This window comes from Bombus pyrosoma, linkage group LG15 (assembly GCF_014825855.1).
Source record: "Bombus pyrosoma isolate SC7728 linkage group LG15, ASM1482585v1, whole genome shotgun sequence".
Classification (NCBI taxonomy): domain Eukaryota; kingdom Metazoa; phylum Arthropoda; class Insecta; order Hymenoptera; family Apidae; genus Bombus; species Bombus pyrosoma.
In genome coordinates this window covers 9,635,555-9,659,793 of record NC_057784.1, presented here as the reverse complement: position 1 = coordinate 9,659,793, position 24,239 = coordinate 9,635,555, and the positions used below count along the sequence as shown (strand labels likewise).

Genomic DNA, 24,239 nt, shown 5'->3' with positions numbered 1-24,239 from the left:
TGACTTTTAGTAGCCTATCTTCGACAGTGACCGATGATCGTCGAAGCAAGCAATGCCGAACGTGCCACTGAAATGTCATCGAACGACAAACAGTGGATACGACACAAGGTGACACAAAGATGATCGTTCGATGAATACATGTCGCGATGCTTATAATTCCTCGTAATTATCGTAGCATTCCTGACGTTTCTCCAAGTGTCCAGACGTGACTTTGTTACCTCCGCTCTTGAATCGTCCAGTTCATTTGGTATGTAAAACTGGCTGTATTTTTTGAATTCGCATAAAGATTTTATAAAGATCTTTGTCACAGTGATACAGTCATTCTGCGACATAATCGCGGATGCGCTTGCAAGAGTTCTTTGATATAATGGATACGTTGTTTTAGAAGGTTGGAACGCAATGAACGGAAACGAGAAGTAAAAGTCTCTCGAGAGACGAATATAGATAGGTCGCTGAAATCGTTCAAATTTCATAATTCGTCTTTCCTTTGTAAACAAATTGCCTCGTTATTCGAACGACCAACATCGTGAAATTTCTTGTCGGACAGCCTACTTTAAGTGACGCAATACAAGATAACCGTGGATGATTATTCCAAGAATGCACTCGAGGAATATCACGATACACATGATCGTTCGCAATTATCGTAGCATACGTTTTGTCGGGATGTCGAGATGTGACTTTATTATCTGCATTATGCGCATTGGCTGGAATCGAACAGGTACACGAACGCTTTCGACGTTTCACGTAACTTCCTTCGAGACGAGAGGAAGTCGACGAGGCGATCCATCGAGGAAACGGTTATCGACACGCGTGTGCATACAGTAGCTCACGAAAGTATTTGAACACTTACCATAGAAATCTTTTATGTACATATTATGTTATATAAAGCATTTTCAGATTTTATTAACGCCGTAATAAAATACGACTATGTACGTAAAACTTGAGACCAATTTGAAAATGTACGTACAAATTAAAATACGTAAACCGCGAACATATATTTAGAAAAAAATTAATATATAGCGTCTTAAACACATAATAAGCGACACCGACCATATTTATTCGTACGTTACATTTATTTCAATGTAATGGATAATCGACGGTCTGTCTGTGTAATCTGTGTGAAATATAATATTAGGTTGTCCGAAAAGTTTCTTTCGTTTTATAAGGAAATAATAGACGTACAATGTTTTTTGTTTTAAATTAGTTTATAGAATTATGCACGAACATAATAATAAAGATACGACGGAATGGATTATACCTAATTCAATAAAATCATATTGAAATTGTTGAAATTGTTGTTCATCTATTATCACCTTATGAAACGAAAGAAACTTTTCGGACAATTTAATACTTGATCATATCAAGACTGATAATTGCGTCTTATTACGGTGCTAGTGAAATTGAAAAATTATAATATATCGATAGAAGATTTCCATAAGCATCGAAGAGCCACTGCATATCGCACAGCGAGTAGCGGTTTAAAGCGGTAACGCTGGGCGAACGCGCGATAATTAGCAGCCAGGAATTTGCCAAGAGGGAAGACAGAGAATCGGAGGTTCTGGCAGAAATTAAATAGAAAGGAGAAATGTTTCGCGGCTGGGAAAATGTTACTCAAGCCGTAAAAGTGTACGGCTCGTTGTTGTTCAATTTCTTAGGGGGGTTAAGCAACGAGATAAGTATCGGACTTTTCGCTAATATTCGTGTGTTTAATGGTCTGTTGTTCGATTACGAACTATCTCATATACGCTTCACTTTGTTACTAAAAATAATTAATCCTTGTACGATCGTAAAAGCTCGATCGTTATCGTCACGTGCGTTGACTATTTTGTTTCATAGCGGTAAAGTAGAGCGAAAAAGGCTCTCTATCTCTGCGTAACGTAACGATCGTGACGATTAAGCGTGAAATATCAAGATCGACTCAGTCTTCTTTATTCGAGAGTCGATAAAAATGATTATTACGTTAAATTATCGTAAAGAACGCAATTGTTGATTTTAGAGGACGATGCGTGCGCGTCGATCAACGAGGCAGGAACGTGACATTCGGAGAAGCAGACACGCAAGTAGATAATGGCCGTAGTAGTCAGACCGAGCAGCCTGAACTAATTTACGGTTAGATTACTTGATCTACCGTCGTTCCGAGGTGACGCGCGCATCGCTGTCGCGTCACGTATTCTCTTCGTCTTCGAATGTACCAAAGTCTAACAACCACAACGAACGGTAGTTGTAGCCATTGTGCATCTCATTAACGCTATGAACATTATACGCAACTTTCTAGCACTCGAGATGTTGCATTTAACTTCTCGAGGCTCGTCGTTCGTTCCACTTCGTTAATCGCGTAGAACGAATCGTTGCAGCGGCTGAACAGATTCGTATTACAATCAACGGCCAAGCGCCATCCTATATAGATAATGGCGTTTAGTATTCGAAAATCGAAGAGATGTCTCGACGCGAGCAATTGCGTAAGCTGGCATTCCAGGGGACGACGTACCGCGAGGACGCGTGTGGAAAGACCTGACCACGTGAGTCTTCGTGTTCTGGGCCATGGTCGATGATCCAAGCACCGATTCTGCGCTCCTCCCATTTCTCTGTTCCTGCTTTCTCGAAAGCTTTCGCTCGTTTCTTCTTTCCCTGATCGTCTTCTTTGTCGTCGTCGTCGATGCAGTTTCACGATATCGTAGACATTTACGGACATTTTAAGACTCGAACTTTCGCACAATTTCCGAATAGTTTTGATAATTTCGTATTCAAATTTCTAGCGTAGAAGGCACGATGTCGAGTCTTGTTTCTATCCTCTCGCTCGCGCGGGTCGCTCGTCAGGGTAAAGGTCGCTATTAATCTCGGGACTAATCCCCGTTTACGGCGGTCTTTGAGCGTTGGCGTACACACCGAGGTGCTGTCTCGTCAGTGATAGATGTTTTATATCTATTTTATCTATTTTATATAGACTACTTCTTAAATATACAGTATACTTACATTCACGTATCTCGTTAGAGAGCTAATAAAACGACAAAGTGTTTCAGGTGATTTCTACGGGTTGTAAGGGTTGGAGTACTTTCGCGGCCACCGTATATCCGGTAATTTAAAAGTGTCTAAACGCTTATACGCGGTAGCGTATTATCATCGTGACCTGTTTTCATGGCAAAATGCGAATTATTAATTACCGTTGATTTAATGTTGGACGTGTTTCCTAATCGTCGTTGTTACAGCAGCGTCTCTAATGGTATTACCGCACACCCGGTTATTTCATAACTGTATTCGAAGCCGTGCATCGTCATGCAATAGTCGTTCCGGCGATACCATCTAATCGGCATTAATAATAGGATAAAAAAAAAGAAAAAATTATTATTACGTCTGCGAATTTGCACACGCGTTTCTCTCTTGTTACGGCCTTTTGTTTCGCTTCGTGTCTTTAGGGGTGATAAGTTCTTAATTACATGTACTTGGATAATATCTACGACAAATTATTCAATTTGAAAAATTGATACATGACGTGTGAAATATGACGAATTTGATCGCGGCTGTTTATGCGTTTATAGGAAATTTCAAAGTTTGCAAGCGTATAATATGAAAAATATCAAGAAGAAAATACTTTAGTCGTAAAAATATAAGTGTGTAGATTCATTTTCATTTAAGATTCATTTTTTACTAACGAGAATAATTAATTTCTAAGGATTACCACCATTCGTTTTCTAGAACCTTTTGGAACAGTGAGAATACAGGTATCTTTTCTCGTAAAAATGTCACAACATCTGCATAATAAACTTGAATTATTCGAGATGACTGGAGCTCGTGCTTAATATGCGCATAATATTCAGAGAATACGATCAGATAAATAGATAATTTAGCGAATTAATAACAAGTAGATGTAGGAAGCACTGCGAAATCTGCAACGAGTTGGCTGTACGTACGTTCGATGCTTTAAGTTGATGGTAAAATAATCCCCAAAAGGATTTCTTTCACAAGTCCTTTTTTATATTTCACTTTATAAATCGTTTTAATATTGACGTTATGTATTCGTTTCATATTAAAGTTTTACAATTTATTTCATTAAATTTTTGATTATTCTTAATTATCATAGATTTCCTTCGTATTAAAGTTGCAGTAAAAACACTTAAAGCGTAAGAAATTACCGCGCCAAGAACAATTTTTCGATTAATTTTTCGAGAATAAAGTGCCATGCATTTCGCCGTACCTTCGTTACCAGACGCTTAATCACCAACTTAATCATAGTAATATATTTATGGCAAGGATAAGAAGCAGCGCTGAAGACGGCGTAAGTCAGCGAAAATCGAGACAGATCAAGGAGCTCCAGTGATTTCTCAACGACGCGTTAAATCGTATGAAATGACACGAAGCAACGCGTAGAATATGACCGCGATTCAAATTAGAATTTTATTTCCTCTTTGAACTTTGTTATTAACACTTTCACGCCCTTTAGTTTCTTTTCCGAATTCTTCGTGAAATTTACCGACTAATTTTTAAAGTTTTCATTCTTTCCGGCTCGAATCCCTTTCCCTTTTTACTTTCTGTTACTTCCTTTTTCGATTATGTCGCGTCAAATACGGCAGAGCCTGCGTTATCCGAACTGACAAGGAGACAAAATCGTTCGAATAATGGAATTTTCGGATAATAGAAGAATCAGTTTCTTATGTGAAATTTCATTTATTCAAATACAGATTACGATTATCCAATTGACAGATTCTTTAAATACTTATAGATCTTCTTGGCTCCTGTGTCACATAATTTCTTCAACCTAAGTAATTGCGTAGTTGCATTCTTTTCGTACTTTGAATCGTCGAAACTTTTTTTTCGAATGGCACGCATACTTTGACGCGAGAACACACGTGCCCATTACCACTTACGTGTGTATAAATTGTTTTACGCTGTTTCCATTTATATGATTTCCACATATAATATCCTCATTATCGTCTTTATCGCATTTCATTACGTCAGTACATTTACAGTTTTTCTATTGTTGCCAGCGTCCGAGCAATCTACGCGCTTTAGATAATTTTCGATATCGCGTTTTCCGATGTCTCTGATCGTCACACTTTTTCCACGTTATGTATCTTTGCTAAATTCTACTCCATTTACACCGATTTCCAGCCTTTTTAATTATGTCGTATGTTGTTTCGATAGTTGTTAGTTTCATACCAAATTGTTATAATCAGAATCCACTCGATCGAACAAAGAAAATTATACAACGTGCACGAGCTTACATATCCGAAATGGAAAAAGGGAAATTTGCTGGGAAATGCTATGTTCGGATAATAGAACGTTTGAACAACGAGTGTTCGGACAAGAGAGACTCTACTGTATCTTCTCTCGCACGTATTAGTCAGAAAAATATCAAAAATGGTGTTGCCACGTTGATTGTCCGATCGTCGAGCGTGGCAGTTTGCCGAACAAATTTCAAAAAAGTTACAATATAAAATCAGCAAATGTAAGACGTTCGAATATAGACACTCGGATTTCTTAATGAAAGGAAATACTGGAATATTAAAAACGGATTTTGCTTGTTCATCTCCGCGACGAATAAATTTCATCCTGATCACGACATCTTACGATTGTCTATTACGCGTCTAATGCAACAGTAGCATACAAAAAATGTTAGCTATCTAATACGACGATAACACGTGGCATATGTGTGTGGCAACGCGCGTAAATTATCGATTGGTCGCAACATTCGTACACGTACGTCCCATATATCGATCGGCCTTGTGAGTCGAACGCATCGCACGCTTCGCCATTTCGAGGTTCCAACCCCTTTCTTGTTCTTTCCTTTTTTTCCATAATCGAACCGTCAGCCTTTACCTTGACTCAATTTCGAAGTGACATCTGGCCGATCCGTCATCGACGTCGATTTCGAGCGTGACTCTCATGATAAGCGCGAGTCTTTGACAAACAATTCGCTGTTCGTTAAATACCTGACCTTCGTCGCTTCTTTTTCGCAATTGAGTTTCCCTTCGATCTGATTTTCGTGTCATGCAACTGGAGTTCCGTGCTACTGGATCTTTTGGAACGCATGATTCATTAAACGAACCTTGGTGACGTTTCGTGATTCGGAAGTTGAAACGATAAAAAACACGAAAAAAATGGAGATTTCCAACATAAGCAGTTGAATATTTTTACGAATGCAAATTCAAATTTTTACGATTTTTATCCGATTGTTACCCGATAAATTCCGTGATTCGAGGAGAAAATTGAGAATTTTCAATTGTTACGGTACCGTTGAGACGAAAACGTCTCGTTGAAAGTTTCTTTGATATTTTTCTTGAAACGTCTTCTCGAGAGATTCGTCGAACGATAAGATAAAAGAATGTGATAGAGTAAAAAATATTTGAATCGATGAATACAAAATACAACGTTGCTTTTTACGTTTTCGTTATAGTTAACCAAAATTTTCCTCTGTTTCTCGCTTATTGAATGCCAATCGTCTATCTTTTATTAGTTATACAACGCTATTTTTCATACAGCCTTCTACGTGACATGACTATCAAGCAAACATGTTTTTGCCCGAGTTTTTCTTGTCTCCGTACCTAGTAAAACGCGCAAATCACGTAAGAAAGCCAAGATGTTACGCGATAAGACGTCCGCAACACTGTTTCAACTTCCTTCGCGAACTCGTCGATTTATCGTTTGAAAGGCAGATGTACTTTGACCGCCGTTATAAGAATACGACGAGTAGAAACTCAACCAAACCGAATGACACCTAGTTTGCGTCATTCCACGGGAATGAAATCCACTTTTTCCAACAACACGGAAGAAATTTTTCGAATGACCATCGATAATGTCAAAGTTGAGTGTACATAATTAAATTCAAAAATTATATAAATAATCGATGAACATAGCCCATAACTCTTAATAAAAATGTAAAAAATCAACGATAATTAACTTCAAACACGCGTCCAAAATATCACGTAACTTCTTTTGTGCAAGTTGAAACGTTTTCAAATAATTTAGTACGCTGCGTGAAATATTCAATTCTACGATAATTCGTAAAAAAGCTCGTGATGCGACTAACGTTTTCTTAAGAAAAGCATGGAAAGAAGGAAGACAGTAGCGTGTTTCGATCGAAAGAGCGGTCAAAGGGTGTCGATGAATAAATCGTGACTTATCACGAAACAATCTGCAGCCGTGGTAACAGGTTGAACCGCGTCGTTCAAACCAGTCCGATTATGGAGAACAATTGCACTTTAGAACCTGACGACTGCCACGGTTCGTCGATCAGCGCGATTATAGCGACCATGATTCATGTGGCTCGTGACGATTGTCGTTAGTAAATCGTATATCAGCGATCTGATTAGCCGTAATGTGGTTTGTAGATTGATACTTGAAGAGTATCGCTACTAATTTAATAATGTTGAAAACAAGGCAAAGAAACTCTTTATTTGTTTAACTAGATTTTAGAGCGATATATTCATTTTATGGATCTTTGATGTTCTTCGATAGATATTAAGATGTCGCTTAACAAAATTATGTCACGTAGAAGATCGAATACCTTTGAATAAAAATCAGGTAAAGAAATTAAACGATCGATCTTTGATCGTTGATCTATGAGACCTTCGGGTTATTCGATTTTCCGTTAATTCGATCAATTCTAATACAAATTTTAGATTCATGAAATAGTATCGCTTTGAAAATGAAAATAACAAAACTAAACCCGTCGTCGTTAAAAGCGACATTGCATTAATATAGCAACTATCGAACTAGTTAAAATCGCTGGTTATTCAGGCTTCTTATTTTTACAATTATTCGATATATGCAAGTGTTTGTTTCTCCTCTTCGCGACATTAATATATGTTTATATATGCACTTTCATTGAGACAAAAAGTGCTTACGTCAATTGGCCGCCACTTTAAGTAGTTAAGTGACAAGATCGAATAGCTATAAATAAAAGTTTTAAGAAATTTGGTCTTCTCCTGATTCGATTAACGGTAATACAAATTTCGAATTCATCGATGTCTGATTTAGAAACAAAATGACGAAAAGTTCCGTGATCAGAAGCGACGCAACGTTAAATTTATCGCAACTTTTGCGTAGTTTTTATACAGCGATAAGTAACATTACGTGAAACTTTGACGTTCTTTGAACGTACCAAAAGACACTTTAAAGAATGAAATGGTTCGATCTTCAAGGTTACTTGACTTTCTGTTCGCCACAGTTCATCAACCTGAGATTACGCGATTTTGAAATCGTGTACATCACGCGGAGAGATGAGAAAATCAGTGGACCCATGATCGAGAAAATGAGAAGAGAAAGCATTGGACGGACGGCTGCGGGGCAAGTAAAAGTTAATAATGTTATAGGAATCGTGCGGCAGATTGGTTTTCGTGACTGCCTATGGAAAAACAAAGAAAAAGGGAGCAAGGAAACGAAGATCATCGATTTCACCGCGGCTCATTGTTATTAATCGTACGAAATATTCGCGTTGATTTTGTTATTTGTAACGCAAGCTTACCATGTTAGGGGAACGTAGCCGAACGACTGCGTAACCACTTTATGATGACGTTTCGATTTGCTTCTCCAGTAGCCGGCCGACATACTTAGTAAAATCGTTGGAATAAGCATTTCTTTTTTTCGCGGCCTCGTACCTAATTGTAATTGGTGCTCTGTCGAGGAAAGTCGACTGCCCGCCGCGGATTTACGCTTTTACTCGCTGCTCTATTGTGCGCAGTGCATTAACTTTCGTTGAAACACGAATTTCTTCTTCGATTACGAGCAACGAACGTTCAGTTTCTTTTTTTCCCAATTTCAATTATTCGTGGAAATATACTTTGCTTTATTTATAATATTATCGTCGTATCGTTACACGCATCTCTCGATTACGAGGAACAAGGGCGCCGACATCTTTTCAATTCTATTTATTCGCATACTATACAGTACTTGGATGTACCTACCTACCTACCGTGTATCATACTATTTGCTACATGTTATACGTATATTTGTTTCACCATGAAGAATAAGAATACCGATGAGGATTGCCTCGAGGTGGCAAGAAATATAGTTTCTTCGTAAAGACGATAGACTGAAAGAAGTTCAGATTTATCAATGGAATAATTAAGAAGCGGCAAGGCAGAGTAATAGAGATTAATACGATCAAGATTTCTACAGAGAAAAGAACAATGCCCCACAAAATTCTTGCGCATGGAAACCTGGATAGTCAAGCCACGCTTTTTAATAACAAGCAAGAAGACTTTCATCCGCCAAGAGGGGAGATTCGATCTGTTTCGATACGCGACTACGTAGAATTGATAACACTCGTGGCTAAGCCAAGAGAAATTTCGAATTTCAATTTGTAGAAACCGAATGAAATTAGAACAGAACTTGAACGAGACTATAAAGATTGAGTAGTCTTCGACGAACCTGGCAGACACGTATAACAGTCTTTGTTCCACGGAACCTTTGTACAATTTCGCGGCGCTGTTTAATCTTGCTATTCGAATGCAGCCCGCGGGAATGTCAGTCAATTATCGACACGACGTGAAAATCCGCAGCAGGCGTCTATCGGTGATTTCGATGCTTCGATCGACGAAACGATAACCCGATACAACCAGTGAAGTCGTCGCGATACGCAAAAATTGTCCAGTGAAATGCGCACGAAAATTAATCGATAGCAAATCGAAGCATCGTCGTTCATCGATCTTATTCAGACAACGGAACATCAAAATAATCGAAGAATACAAAGAGAATTTACTTTCACTGACAGTACTGTCCTTCGAATTTACTAATTAGAATATTAGAAGAAATTCGATTCGAGCCTCTTCATCTTCAAAAATGAAACTGCACAACGAAGATCGGCGACTTTAAAGAAAACGACACTTTCACTCGTTATTAGACTGCGAATCTTCATGCAAATTCACATTTTACGAACGCGGCCAATGAAATGAAACCTGAATAAAGATTTGTTTCGCTCTTTGAATATTATAACGAGCGTACTATACTTTGAATATTTTTTATATGTCTGAAATATACACTTAGTATCCGTACGTACAATATGGAAAATTCTATAAAATGGTAATAGTTTATGTACACGTTATAATATTTTATATTCTAGTCAAACACCACCTGCTTGGTATTCACAAATATTTGAATTTGAATAAACATCTGCAGTCTACTCATTACTACCGTCCACTTTCCGACGATTTTAAAGAAAATGACACTCTCGCTCAATATCAACGCAACGTCGCGCTTACTTACTGATCGTGAGTGACTTCGACGCCCGCGCAGCAGCTACAATTTCGCTTATGAGACGAAACGCGTCGCGCAATCGAAATCGTCACGGGAAAACATGTACGTCTCGATTCGCTGATCTTTTCGTTCCTTCGTTACACAATGTTCGTCGGTCCTTCGTAAAATTATGCGATTGCGCAAGCGAGCAGGACGGTTTTCCATCGGGCGGGGATTACGTTTACGATAACACGAAATTACACAACGATGGCGTGCGCGTCACGATGCCGAACGTGGCCCGAAAAGTAACGAGGTTGTCCATCCATGCTGTTTCATCCATCTGTGAGTAGCGATGGGACCGAGAAATTCCAATTGAATTTAATACCCAAAACTCATCCTATAAGGTTCGGATATCGCTATAAGATACGATGACTCATGCAAGGATTTGAATACTCGTCGTAGAATATGTTAGAAATTAGAAAATTACATATTACTAAAATATTAGTAAATAAAATCTTACGATGTTACTTGATTTTAAACCGAACTGCGATGCTGTTATTTTTCGTAATCGTCGTACGGTGGCTCGGGCTTATCACAGAAAAGTTTTACAATTATATTATTACGTGTCACGTGATACTTTCAAATACCGAACTGCTTTCTTTCTTTGCCTTTTTTTTTGTCATTTTCGAGATATTCGTAGAAGATTTAAATTTGTTTCGTCAATGTTCGAATCTACTTATCGCATACTTGAAGCTATCGCTCGGAGATTTTCAACAGCTCCTTCCCCGTTTCTCGTTGACTTTTAGCCGGACTTTGTCGCGTTGTTGCTGTTTGGCTACGCGTTTGACCAACTCGTTTTACTTTCTAGAATCGTTCCGGATAGCGATTAATCGTTCCATCGAACGCACGAAATTCGTTCTCCCGCGGAATTTATCGTCATTTGGTGAGAGAGCCGGCACTCGATCGTGTATTTCACGAGTTTCGTTTTCTCTTCGATTCGACAAACCGCCGAGATTTCAGGTCACCGATCTACTCTCGATTTCACGTTGCATGGGATTACGAGGAACCTAGATTTATACGATCTAGTTAACTGGCGCTTCAATCCGATTCGAATCATAGGTATCAGGCGAATGTGAGAGGAATTTTCTCTCGAAGAAGATGAATAACGAAAGATTAGTAATCTTAAGAGCAAAAACAGATATTGTCAAACGTCATAAAACAGATAGGTATCAAACGTCATAATTTTCGTTCTTAAGGCAAATTCATAGCGACGATGATTCTTCGATCACGACAGTCTCATCGTTTTAGACATTTTTCTTTGTATCGTCGAGAAAGTATATCTCTCTAGCTACTATTCCGCGTTTTCTTTCTACAAAACTGTTCTATAGACCGAAACGATAATTAACTTTTCCCACACACCATTTGTCTTTTATCTGACAATGAAAACATCGTCGTTGAACTTGTTCGCGTTACACGGCGAAAGATTCATCTTGCGTGAACCTCGTGTATGAATCATAAAGAGAACAAAAGACGCTGCACCTTCTGCGTTCTACTACGCATTCCTTTCTCGATCTTGATCGACAGATACCGCGAAATTCCTATTTAGCATTCGATTGTCAACTCTGGTACGAAAAATTTTCTTTTCTGGAATTTTAAATTAGTCGAGATCGAAATTCGATTCGCCTCGACGAAGGTACATTTGCCGCATTTTCTATCGATCAAAGCAGCAAGAAGTCATTTGCAGACAATCGCGTGATAGGTTTTATACGCTGAGATACGAGTTTCCGACGCTGATTCTTTTACGCTGGCCCGTAGAACACGCAGGATTTGTGAGTTCGAAGATATCTGAGGCGAAGAAAGAAAATTGTAGGAAAATACGCGTGCGAAGTAACGTGGGAATGCGTTCGATTTCACTGCGTGTGCATTCCAGGATTGTCAAAATGCTGCAATTCTTCCATATAACTTTCTATTTCGTGCGTACGAGGAAACCGCTGAGTCACTTTGAATGCTAGTAAAATTATGAGAAACGATCATTTCTGACGGTGTAATAAAACGAGGAAGAACTAAGAACGAATAATTTGAAAAATACGAAATTGTTTTTTATTTCTATGATGTCTTCGATTTCTAATAGTATCGAATACGAACATTAAGATATGAATATTAATGAACGAAAACTGTAGATAAGAATTTACATTTCTTGATTTTTATGATAATGGAATAAAATTCGATACGTTGGAAAAATTGTTTCCTTATTCGATGTTAGATTTAAAAATGTTTTTTCAAAACTCGTTATTTGAAGTGTCAAAGATTGCTTTGTCGTAATATTAAAATATTTTTTGTCTCGACAGTTGTGTTTTTCTTTTCTATAGAACTTCGTCAACCATACCTTTGGACCTACCGGGACTTCGTATTTTTTGCTCTTTTATTTTGAAATTTGTTTCTATGGTAACAAGATCATATTAACATGAGATATCACGATGGTTGCTATATGAATATTTTTAAAAAATCATTAATATTCAAAAAAATTTCATAGGCATAGATATATATGTAACAGGATGTTTCATTTCTGAATTTTAAGCAAGGAATAATAATGAATTTACCATCTCTTTCTCCTTTATCAGCTTCAATGTGCACACATACGTAATAATATTATACATTGTATATTTCAATAATTCACATTGTTTAAAACATAAATTTTATAACACCGTATTCGATACTCTTGTGCTACGCTGTGAAAAAGTAAACTACGGTGATCGACTAATCGTGGATCTTGATCAATTCGATAATTGAACGGTGGTTTACGCGATTGTTTGAACGAGCAGGATGTGAACACGGCTGTATACTTGTAATTACAGAGAAAATAGTAGAATCAAATTTCTCAGAGCCGAAACGTAGAAAATAACGTTACTCCACGGGTGATAATTTCATGATCGTGGAAAAAACGAATCAGTCGCCGATCTCGCCGCTTTTTACTTTTCCTCTACCTTCGTAACTAGCGTGAAAGTAGGGATTATCGGTTAAGTCGATGATCTATCGTTCTTTCGTCGTATCATACAACGATGGATACGTAATAGTCGAATAATAGAAGAAACTTAGAAGAAACGTATGCACGTGAAATCGAATTACCGAACAATCCATGAAATTCACTATGGTTTATGTGGGGATCGATCGTGGTTGGTTAAGATCGCGATTTTGCCATCATCGCTTTCGAATTTCCTGCGGCGAATCCGGCTTTGCTAAAGTCCACGCGTTTTTTTTCTCACTTTTCAACGGAAGCGAAGGGGCGCCGGACGTTCGACTAATGGTCACCTTACGCGACCTCGAACTCGTTCATTTTTCGCCGAACGTTTTCGACGTGACGCGATCGTGTCGCGGGAAAGCTCACGGTTAATTTCGTTGTTCCGTGATAGATCAAATTTGTTCGAGTTCCAATTGAATAAACTTGTGAGACGCGACAAATCCAAATGTCATACCTTGGATCGAACTTGGCTACGATCTCGTAGTGTCCTCTTCTCTCGATGTATTATTTCTTGGCGTATCTTGGACAGAGTATCCTGTAGGTGTAATCCTGACCAGATGCCACCGACGTTTTACAACTAGGTATTATCAGGCGCGCATAAGCGAATTCGTATGGTAGATTTTTGCGACCATGTATAAGAAGAAGGTACGAGAATTGGAGGAAAATTGAAGAAAATGTCACCAACACACAACACAACAAAGTTGTATCAAGACTGAGAGACACATATATAATTGCACGTTCTACACTGGACGTTGATCTATGAGATCGATTTGAGCCGCGAGGACGTGTCAGCTGGAGAGGATGCCTAGTACTGTGGCAGGATCGTCGTGCCCTCCGCACCTTTCGAGTCCTGACGCGAGACTGAAGCGGTCAGAAGCGAGTAAAATCGAGCTCACTCGCCACTTAACGAGCCAACCTGCGTCCTTCTCTTCCTCTCTCTCGCTCTCACACACCGTTGTCGTGCTCCTCCACTCCAACATCCAATCACGAGGTCTGTCCTCGTTCGACTGATCGGCTTTCTTTCTTCCGTCGCGAGTTCACCTTCCCTCTACCTGTCGTCCTTCGACCGTCCCGCATTTTCGTTCACGCGTGCTCCTCCCCATTAATCTACGCCGATGGTATCCGTCACTCGCCCCTTTCTTGGATCGCTTGATCGTTCAATTTCCTTGACTACTTCCATGCTAATTCTCCTTTTCTTCTTTTTGTTTTTTCCTTTACACCGCTGCAAATGCCATTCTTGTAGACAAAATTAAGGTGTACTTTGAGGGAAAATTTAGTCTAAGAAATGATACAAAAACCGTAAGAAGAAATATGCCACGGTATAAAATGGTATATCGTGGTTGTCCTCGCGATCGATGAAAAAGATTTGTCGATTTGGCAATTACTTTTCTCCGTATCGAATCGTTCGTCGATATTTCCAGCAACTCACGTATCACTTTTTTCCAAATATAATTTTCTCACGTGTATTGATATTTTTACTTAATTTAATCGGTGGTATTTATGAAATAAAATCTTTGGGGAAACGACATTTCGTACGCACCGATCTACCTTTTTGTTTTTCTTTTTTTTTTTCTTTTTCACAGAGAATCTTTTGGGTAAAGATGTTGGACGACTAAATGGTACACTATATATATATATAGCGAAAACATCATTAGCAGAATGTTGGGCCGATCGTTTTGCAGATTCATCTACCAATTTAAAATCTACTGATTTTCCTGCACTTTGAGCTTTTTGTACAAGCAAGTTTGCTTGTACGTAAGCATCGTACAACTTCCAAGTATATGTACGTGTTCCGGGAAGAAACGCATGTTGTAGTTGGTGATCGGTGACCATGAAACAGTTGATCGTCCAAGTACTTCTAGGTTACTATTTTCTTTCTCTGTACTTGTCCTATCATTATCAGACGAATCTTATACAATTAGGCGAAAAAATCACTGGCTGGTTAATGGAACAGATGTCTTCGCGAACGAGGACATAATAGACACGATGATTTCCACTAATTAATCAAAACAAACCTATTGTTGTTCGATTTTCACCGTTGTGATATAAAATACAATAGTAATTATACTAATGAATCATCGATTGAAAGTATAATAGTTCCGTTGAACTCTCGTGTCACGTTTCTAAAAATAACCTCGTTCGTCGAATACCATTAACCCTTTGCACTCCTATGTCAAGTGTGGCTCGATATCAATTTTTATCTCAGGAGCTCCTTTGTCGCGTTCCACTCGAAATTCTTCCATGTCCATCTATTTTTGTGAAACGTGCAAAAGAAAACCAGGATTGCATCCTGGAAATTGTTTCGAGATATATCATACGCTTAAAAATTACAAAACACAACAATAGTATGAATAAAACTGGTATTTAAGTGAATTTCTTTCTTCCTTTATTTATTTAAATTGTCTTATTTTTTAGTTCAAGTAAATTTCAAATAAAACACTTCAAAGCGTTGGGAGCTGCTGGTAACGAAATTGAAATAGAATTCGGAGTGCAAAGGGTTAATTTTTATCTGTAACGATCTAATACATCATGCATTCGTCGATTTAAATGTTTAATTTACGCAAACGAAGATCGCGACTGGATATGTTTTACAATTGTGGATGAACCGTAGAGTTTCGCGAAACAACGTCATCGCGGAGGCGAGGCAATTGAGAGCAATTTTTCATGCAAAACGTCTCCTCGCGTCAACGCGTTTAAACGTCCGGCAAAATACGGAATCATCTCGTCGCGTATTACGAACAAAGACGCTTGTAACGATTCCAGACATTATACTTGCAAAATCCTCGACGATTCTTTATCGCGTTCGCACGATTTTACGCTATTTCTTGCGTCGGCAAATAGGCAAAAATTAATTACGACAAACAAACTACTATACAATAGCGTCACAAGTCTTTCAGTTGATGTCGATTCAACTTCGTACTTAGTCGTCGTCGATTTTCCATTATGGTATTATTCACGCGCAGCCTTTTCTATCACTCAGTACAATTTTTTCTAACTTTCGCGCTATTGTAAATGTCTTTAGTTAATCTTTCTTTTAGTATTCAAAGGAATTTTTCAGATATCTTTTTATAAAAGTGGGCAGGGCACAGGAGAAAAATAAGTTAAATAAGTAGACATAACATTGTCATTTTGTTTGCTTTCCAGGGTAAACGTTTGTGTTGCCACCTTGTTCGTAATTGAAAAAATATTGCCTTCTATAATGTGAAATTTCGAATAATAGAATAGTCAAATCATTGTTATTTTCACCGATAAATTACCACGTGATCGTTTCCGCGAATACGTGCAAGTGATTTACGGTGAATTCACGAATTAAGAATTCGTAGAGTACTATTTCATCGCATATTTATTTTCTTTGTTTGTAATCTCATTTTCCAGCTGAGCAAAAAACGCTCAACAATCTGATATCGAGATAAATAGAAATGAGACATTTGTCTCTAAAGAAGCCAAGGAACTCTAAATTGAAACGCTGAAGAGATCGATCGTTGATGATATTCGTTTCAAGTATTGTTCGACAAGCTGCGAATCTCGATGAAAAATGTGCTGCTCTTTGCAGATCACATTTTCTTCTTTTTGTTTTCATCGATTCAATGAAATGTCTTGCGTCACGATTTCATGAGATGGTAATTCACTTTGCTCGCAATTACGTTCAGCAGAATCATGTAAATGTATTCATGAGACACTACGTTCTATCGTACCATATTAGAGTCTGTATTTTCATTAACGAGAAATTACACAGTCAAGGCAATCGGTTCACATTCGATTCACTGTGTTTGACAGAGAAATTATTCGAACCTCTGCTACCTAACGATTTTCGAATTGAATTCTTCGTTAGAGAAATTTCGTGCGTAATCGTCAACCATTCGAAAGCCGATCGGAATTGTCACGCTCCATCGAACAACGTTTCGTTTTGCTAGTATAAACTATAGTATAGCGAATAAATCGTTTAATTAATCGGCAAAGTTTAGCCGAGATTGCCAATGGCGATCAACAAACAATTTCATTCCATATCGAGAAATAGCAAGCGTAATAGTGGTCAAGACGGTTTGCACTTTCCCCAGCATTGCGTAACACGGCTACAGTTCCTGACGTAATGTAGGCCTGATTAAATAACAGGAAATTATGCATCTTTTTTCTCTCGAAAATTGCTGCCACGATTCTACGAATTATCGATACCTTTGAACATACGGAGCAAGCCTCATTGCATTGTATTTATCCGATGAGACTATAAAATGCCAGTTTAACGTATATTTATATTATACATTTATAGATAAATTAGGAATATTGTAATGTTGTTGTGTAATGCTCGTCGCATCGATCTTCCTTTCGATTTAAGGCATTTAAGGCTTTAGTTTCAAATTTTCATACTCGGGATCGGTTGATATAAATTGCTGCAAATGTCACGAAATTTTACATTCACTTGCAAGTACTAAGAAATCGTGAGGCCAGAGACCGACGATCGTACGATGAAAATGTTGTCGTTAACGTTAGGAAAACTTTAATAATAGAAGAAAAATAATAATAATAAAAATTTAACAATAGAGAACGTTCTTTGGTACCGCGAGTCAGATCACGAGCTTTCAGTTTGTGTTATTTAAGGAATTTACGTTGTTGAAATTCCGCCCACGAAATTCATGATATCTTTAGAATATATCGGCAGGGAAAAGTACAGAGTAAAAGATTTATGTATAAAGATTTTCTTAAAGACCCACCGAGAAAATATTCCAACAATTTCCGATAGAAACCGTTCTATGCTACAGAAATTACACGTGGAACGTGATTAACGAATATTCTATAAATTTTCGTGAAATAGATTATCGTAGAAAATTAGTTTACGAGTGTGCGGTAAAATTTGATCCGAAGAAACCTTTTTGGTTCTTCTTGGTTGGTTTCTTTCTCTCTTCGTTGCAACCGTCGTTTACAACTTTTAGCCTGTTTATGTGGTTCGAGGGATTGTCGAACGTGCTTAGCCCTCAGAGATTTAGATTTACGACTAACCCTTTAGATTTAGGATTAAGATTAAAGATTTATTTCAAATTTCAGCCCAGAGGAGAATGTTTTCGATGCGTATTTTGTAAAAAAATTGACTCGTGCTAAACGCATAAGAAACAAAAATAAAAGAAAATCTCCTACGTTGTGATTCTGACCAGTCGTATGATGATTTTTTATTTCGTCTCTCTAGAAGGCTAATTAATTAATTAGGTTTAATATTATCAATGACTCATGTACCTAATTATTAGATCATTATTAGCCTATTTAGATTACTGTTTGTAGAATGTAGGAAGCTGATTAATAGTTTGTCGTTGGATGATACAATTTTTCGTGATAAAAATTGTCGAAGATAAAACTTTGTCGATTCGAATCCTCAAAGATAAAGATTATTCGTAAAATCGCGTTTCATTTCATTAAGAGATGAAATGCTTCATCAAGATCTTTTATTATCTTTTATTTACCCCAAGAAGCCAGAAGTAAATGACTTGTTATGAGAAACCTATGGCGATATATGATATATAAAGCTTAAGATTCTGAAATATAAGAAGTTTAACATTAAATTAGTGAATAGCGAAAAGAACAGCTGCGTCGTTTTCCAGTTGTTTCTTATGTTTTCTCAAAGTAACAGCCTTTAGCCCCGATCTTCCACACTAATCACCATAATTACCCAAATGTTAAAAGCTGTAACTGTAATCGCATAAAAACGAAAACGATAACGATCTGTCATTTTCCCGTGTCGACTCAGCTACTCCGAAAAATGAAAGCGATTTACCGTTCTTCGATCCGTGGGCCATCAGATGCGAGAATACGTCGGTTTTCATTATCAACCGTGAATCGAGTTGATAAAAATACCTACCGACTGGAAAAAGGGAGATGATAATCAAGCAGCATTATTTTACATAACTGTCATTACTAGCAAGAACCAAGCCATTTGGCCAAAAGTAGGTGAAATACGATTCTGCCCGATCCATTAAGTTATCGAGATATCAATTTGATAACTTTTTACATTTTTTACTCGACTATTGTCATTACTCTTCGATCGTTTTCACCAGAGGCTGTCTTAAATTTTCCATTGATCTGTTCTTTAATAATCGATTATTTCCATAAGAAGATTCTACTAACAAAAAGATTCTAATTACCGATATCATCTATCGTAAATCGATATTACCTAGAGAAATTTTCTGTTTAATCGCTAAATAAGTTAAGCAGACGCGTAAATGAGCACCCTACGATGTACATAATCAGCGTGACGTAACAGGTATGTGGAAAAGTGTATCCGTTAATGTCACGGTTCGATGCAAAGTGGACAAGGCAGTTGCAGTTTATTCGGTATGCGTAGTTCGTTTAACGCAGACACATCTTCTTATCGATGGCAGGTTAATCCAAGATGGAGGGGAAGGTCTTTGCAAGGTCTCGTGTCGAGTTAGTGTCAGCCACCTTCGCGGGCTTCTTCGAGTAAAAGCGAAAGTGTGGATCGGTGCGCGTGCACTCATCGATCGCCGTTGTCGTGTTTCGTGTGTACAACGAAGTCGAATTTTATCTATTTTTCTTTTCTATTTCCTAGACGCTGTACGTAAGATCGAATCAAGCGCTCGATTTTCCACAAATTTGTTGTGTTATTAATCGACGTTAGATGAGAAATAGAAGCGCTATCGCTACCAACAGTGCTTACAAATAATAGCGCGATATTATTACGGAACGATCATTAAAAACAGAATTCCCATGCAGTGAAATTTCACCTATAGCATCCTTTATGCGGTAGAATTCGACCCACCTGCATTCATTTTTATGGCGTCAAATTCTTCGTAAATAGGCAACGTTTCGAGTCGAATTTTATCGAGTTCAGAGGGATCACGCGATCCACGTGCGTACGTAGGCTGCTGTTATACGCACTAGAATTGGATAAACACAATAATGATACTCTCAGAGACTGAAAACAGCGTGCGTGGAATTTGTTTATTGTAATCGCCAGAAGCAAATACGATTCTACCCTTTGCGCAAAGCTTTCCCATTTTTTACTATTCTTGGCGAAACCGCTTCATCGTCCGATTCTGAATTTTTATGCAGTTGTGAGAAGCATAAATGTGCAAAAATGCAACATAACACGTAAAAATGATAATTTAGACGTATTCGTAAAGAATAGGAATTGGTAGAAAAATCCTGAATCCGTTCATCGGATACCATTTGAAAATTCGAAAGATTAATTACAGAACGCTACGAATCACGTGTAACGATGGAACAATTTTCAATGTTAAAGGACCAGCGAGCCAGAGTTTGAAGGGTGAAGACGACGCGACAAGTCAAAGGTGTATCGGGTAAGCAGATCGGTGAATTTAACCCTGAAATAACCGTTCTGGGAAAGAAGGACGGGCCAGACTTGAGAAACCGTTACGGGACATTATCGAAGCGGGTCGTTAAATGCGGCCAAAGGTATGGTATAGATGTGAAAGCGGTCAGTCCGGCTGCTGTGTTACGTAAATGCCAGGAAGAGCGTTCAAACGTTGATACATCGATGATCGTGCATCAGCCACTGAAAGACAGGGGTTTTCCTTTTGTGCGAGCCTCTTCGTTTCGTAGCCTTGTGCTACTTTTCGGTGGCCTAACTGCAATTCCGTCGATAGAACTCGGTGATTTTCAATTAACCGCCCGCGTGTCTTGTCTCGATGAATCCAGACGATCATCGTATCGAGGAGAAACAAATAACTAGATTGGGCCGTTTGCTTAACGAAGCTTGTACCGTTACATATCTTTGGATCGCTAGAAGAGCGATAGGTATATTTGAGAAATTGAAAATTTTGAGATATTTATAAAAATGAACTATATATTGGAAGCTTGAATTATTTTTCGTAAGGCAGGTGTCGTTTCATTTATCATTATCGTGATATTTAAGAAGAAGAATGTCGTAACTTAAAAATTCTCGTAACTTTTTCTTTAACGCTAGAACTATTCAATTGGTCAGAATGACTAGTTTATAACGCTTAATAGTAATTTTATTCGTCTGCAACTATGTATTGTATCGTGGGTGAATCGAACGATGTCTGATAAACAAGATTTGATAAATTACATAAACGGTATTTCGTTAGAAATTCTTGAAACTTAAATAAAGTATCGTGATATGATATATATGTATATACATATAACGCACGCGTGTGTGGAATAAAACGAATAAGAAAATATTTCAGTGGCAAATGGTCGAGCTATTAATAATTTTCTACTTTAAACTTTCCGTTTCAAATCGATCTCGCCAAAAATTTACTTCATTTTAGCTCCCTGTTACGTTTCTAGCGAACCAACGTACATTCGCTCTTCGCAATGATACACGAGCTATAGAAATATTAAACGTTTGTTAACTTTGAAAAGATTTAGGAATTGTTGAAAAAATATCACCTAGGTTTTGAGAATCGATTATTAGAGAAAGTGACTACGTTAGAATTCGTCGGATAATGTCAGGCATCAGTTTGGACTTTCGTAGAAAGTCAAATAAACAACAGGTTTATCAGATTTCAATACGATTAAACATAATTGTGACAGGTCCCGCATATTGCAGAATGTTTTGGCAATAAATTGCTTTTATCAAATTTCACAAAACTTATATAACGTTGGCAATTTGTGTTAAAAAAGTGTGAGCGTCATATTATTCGCGATAAATATCCATAGAATTTTGTAATATAAAGAACGTCGTCGTTTTTCAATCTTTCTCTTTATTATAATTTATTTCAAAAATCTTCTCGCAAGAACTTTGTGGCGATTAAAATTCCACAGACGAACATGACGTTGAATATTTTACTGAATCAATATCATACAGAAGAATTTGCATTAAAAAAGAACGCGAGCGAAGGAAAAATGTTTGAGTATGAAGAAGCAAGAAGATTTCGTATTTAATTGCGCTATCGATAAATGCATTCAACGAGCGTTCGTTCGTTTTGAAACGAACGTCGAAGCGTGGCACGCGTCGCGCGTGTTTATCGCGTTAACAATTATTGCGATAATATTTTACGAGATGCGACAATCATTTCGTCGAGTTATTAGTTTTAGACGATTTAGAGTTTAATTTTTCTTTTCTTTATTCCTCGATAGAGACATTTTATTCCTCGTTTACATTCTCGATTTTCTAATAGACAAGTTTATCCTTATACCATTTATCGTTACTACATTTGCCACTCTAAAAAAATAATTATACGTTATGACTTCAATGTTCTTTGTTAACGTCCTTTGTTTTTTTTTGCTATTTAATAACACCGACTTTACGTATTTATCGGTAAATATGTTACTCGTGTTGTTCTTGTTTTATTTTCAATAAAAAGGAGGGTGAAAAAATTGACGCAGCTATTATAATTGTTCGCGTAAAAAATGAAATTATACTTATGTAATGCGCCGATGCTGAGTCATCGGGCAACGTATATTGTCTCTTTAATAATTATTAGTCGATGCTCGTTTTCATGCAAACGAGATACCCGTGCCTCGTTGAATTATGCTAATTTCCCTTATCTTTCGTCACGTAACACAAATGGTAAGCGTGGTGCCATCTCTCGAGGTGTCTTCAGACTTCCTTTCCTTCTGATTCTCGCAACAAGAATCGGTATGTAAGGGAACAGCAAAACGTAATTTGCATTTAACAGTTTTTTTAAATAAATGAATCATCTGATTTAAAATGACTACGTACTTTGAAATTTAATGACGCAATATACCGCTTAAGTGATTCATTTATTTCTACCATCATTAACGAATCCAATTCTTTCTCAATAACTGAGTCAGCTTGTTGATCTACATATAACCCTTTTCTTTTACTTTTTTACCGCGAGCACTTGAATCTGATAATTTTCAATGTGAAAGACGTTTCGTACTAACGCAGACTATATCTAGTTGAAAATATATTACACAACGACCTGCCGTTAATTGTGATTCATCGTACAAGCGTAACTCGTCAATTTACTTTTACTTAACGATGCTACTGTTACTCGTTAGAACGATGATTCCATTTGATAATTAACAAAATAATAAAATCGAGCAGCTCACGATAAAAACGATGTTCGTCAAACTTTTGAATCTCGGCGAAAATCGTCGTGGCAAATGGTTCTGATTTATCATCGAATGAAGATGAAATGCTTCTAATCAAAACAAATTTTATCAAGATTTTCACAATTTCACAATTTAACCCAGCATAGTTATTCTAATTACCGATACGCTTACAGCGATCGTATGACGCGATGAATATTTTGTTGCGAGACAAAAACTATCAGTACCAGAGTATTCTTTCGTTTTCCTGGACAAAAAAGACAAACGCGTACAAAGATTATCTTCGTTACGAGCCTCTCGATTCTTCCAGGAAAATAGGTTGAAAGAATGGATTTCGTGGAAAATAATTCCGTTGAAGAGTTCACGATGGAAGATTCTCTACGAAGGAGAGATCGGTGTCAGGTCGATCTGACACAGCGTCGTATCGAGGATGCGTCGGTCGCGATCGTTCGTGTGTTTTGCCTACATTTTACCCTTTCACTGTGTAGCGATAAAACGAACGAACCACGAGCGGACAAGTCTATTCACCGATACTTGCAGCTCCTCGTCAGCCACTTTCACGCGCGATTGCGAACTCCGTCGCGAAGCGAAGTGGTCTCGTACCAGCGCGCAGTGGCTCTTGCAAAATTTGCCTCGCGCCTGCTGCCTCGTTCGTTGGCCAACTTTTCCGAATCGTTCCATCGCTTTTCTCTCTCATTGAATATTTCTGGAAAACGGTATCCTCTTTCTTTCTTCCTTCCTTCTTCTTTTCGTTACACTTTTCTACATTGTTCCGTCGATTTATGAGGAAAAATTTCCAATCGATTCGGAAGATTAAAAATACATAAAAGAGAGAGTACACGACCAAGTTTTCGAACACACGTCGAAGAAAGAGATCGTACTTTGTCTTCCATTTTCTTTAGAATCCTTTCAATTGCCATGAGAATTAGAATTAGAGTTAGAATACAAGAAATAGATGGATGATCTTTTTGAGAAGAAGCATACGTCGAAAGAATGGGATTGTAATTTTTGGGCTAGATTCAGAAATACCTGCTCGGTATTCTTC

General features: G+C 37.7%; 1 protein-coding gene across 3 annotated transcripts in view; it reads right to left on the bottom strand.

The window, feature by feature from the left end:
• The window catches only part of LOC122575526 (ABC transporter G family member 20), a 49,211-nt gene that overhangs the window by 18,639 nt on the left and 6,333 nt on the right, over window positions 1-24,239 (bottom strand). The window contains exon 1 of one of the 3 annotated variants that reach the window (XM_043744574.1): window positions 13,644-14,153. The exons of 1 other annotated variant lie outside the window; for it this stretch is intronic. Coding sequence is in view for 1 of the 2 variants with exons in the window: in XM_043744572.1 (XP_043600507.1) it covers window positions 8,462-8,544 (83 nt within the window). In the remaining variant the exon portion in view is untranslated. Of the gene's footprint in view, window positions 1-8,461; window positions 8,560-13,643; window positions 14,154-24,239 lie in introns of those variants that run through there. One more of the 3 variants, XM_043744572.1, reaches the window with a different exon arrangement.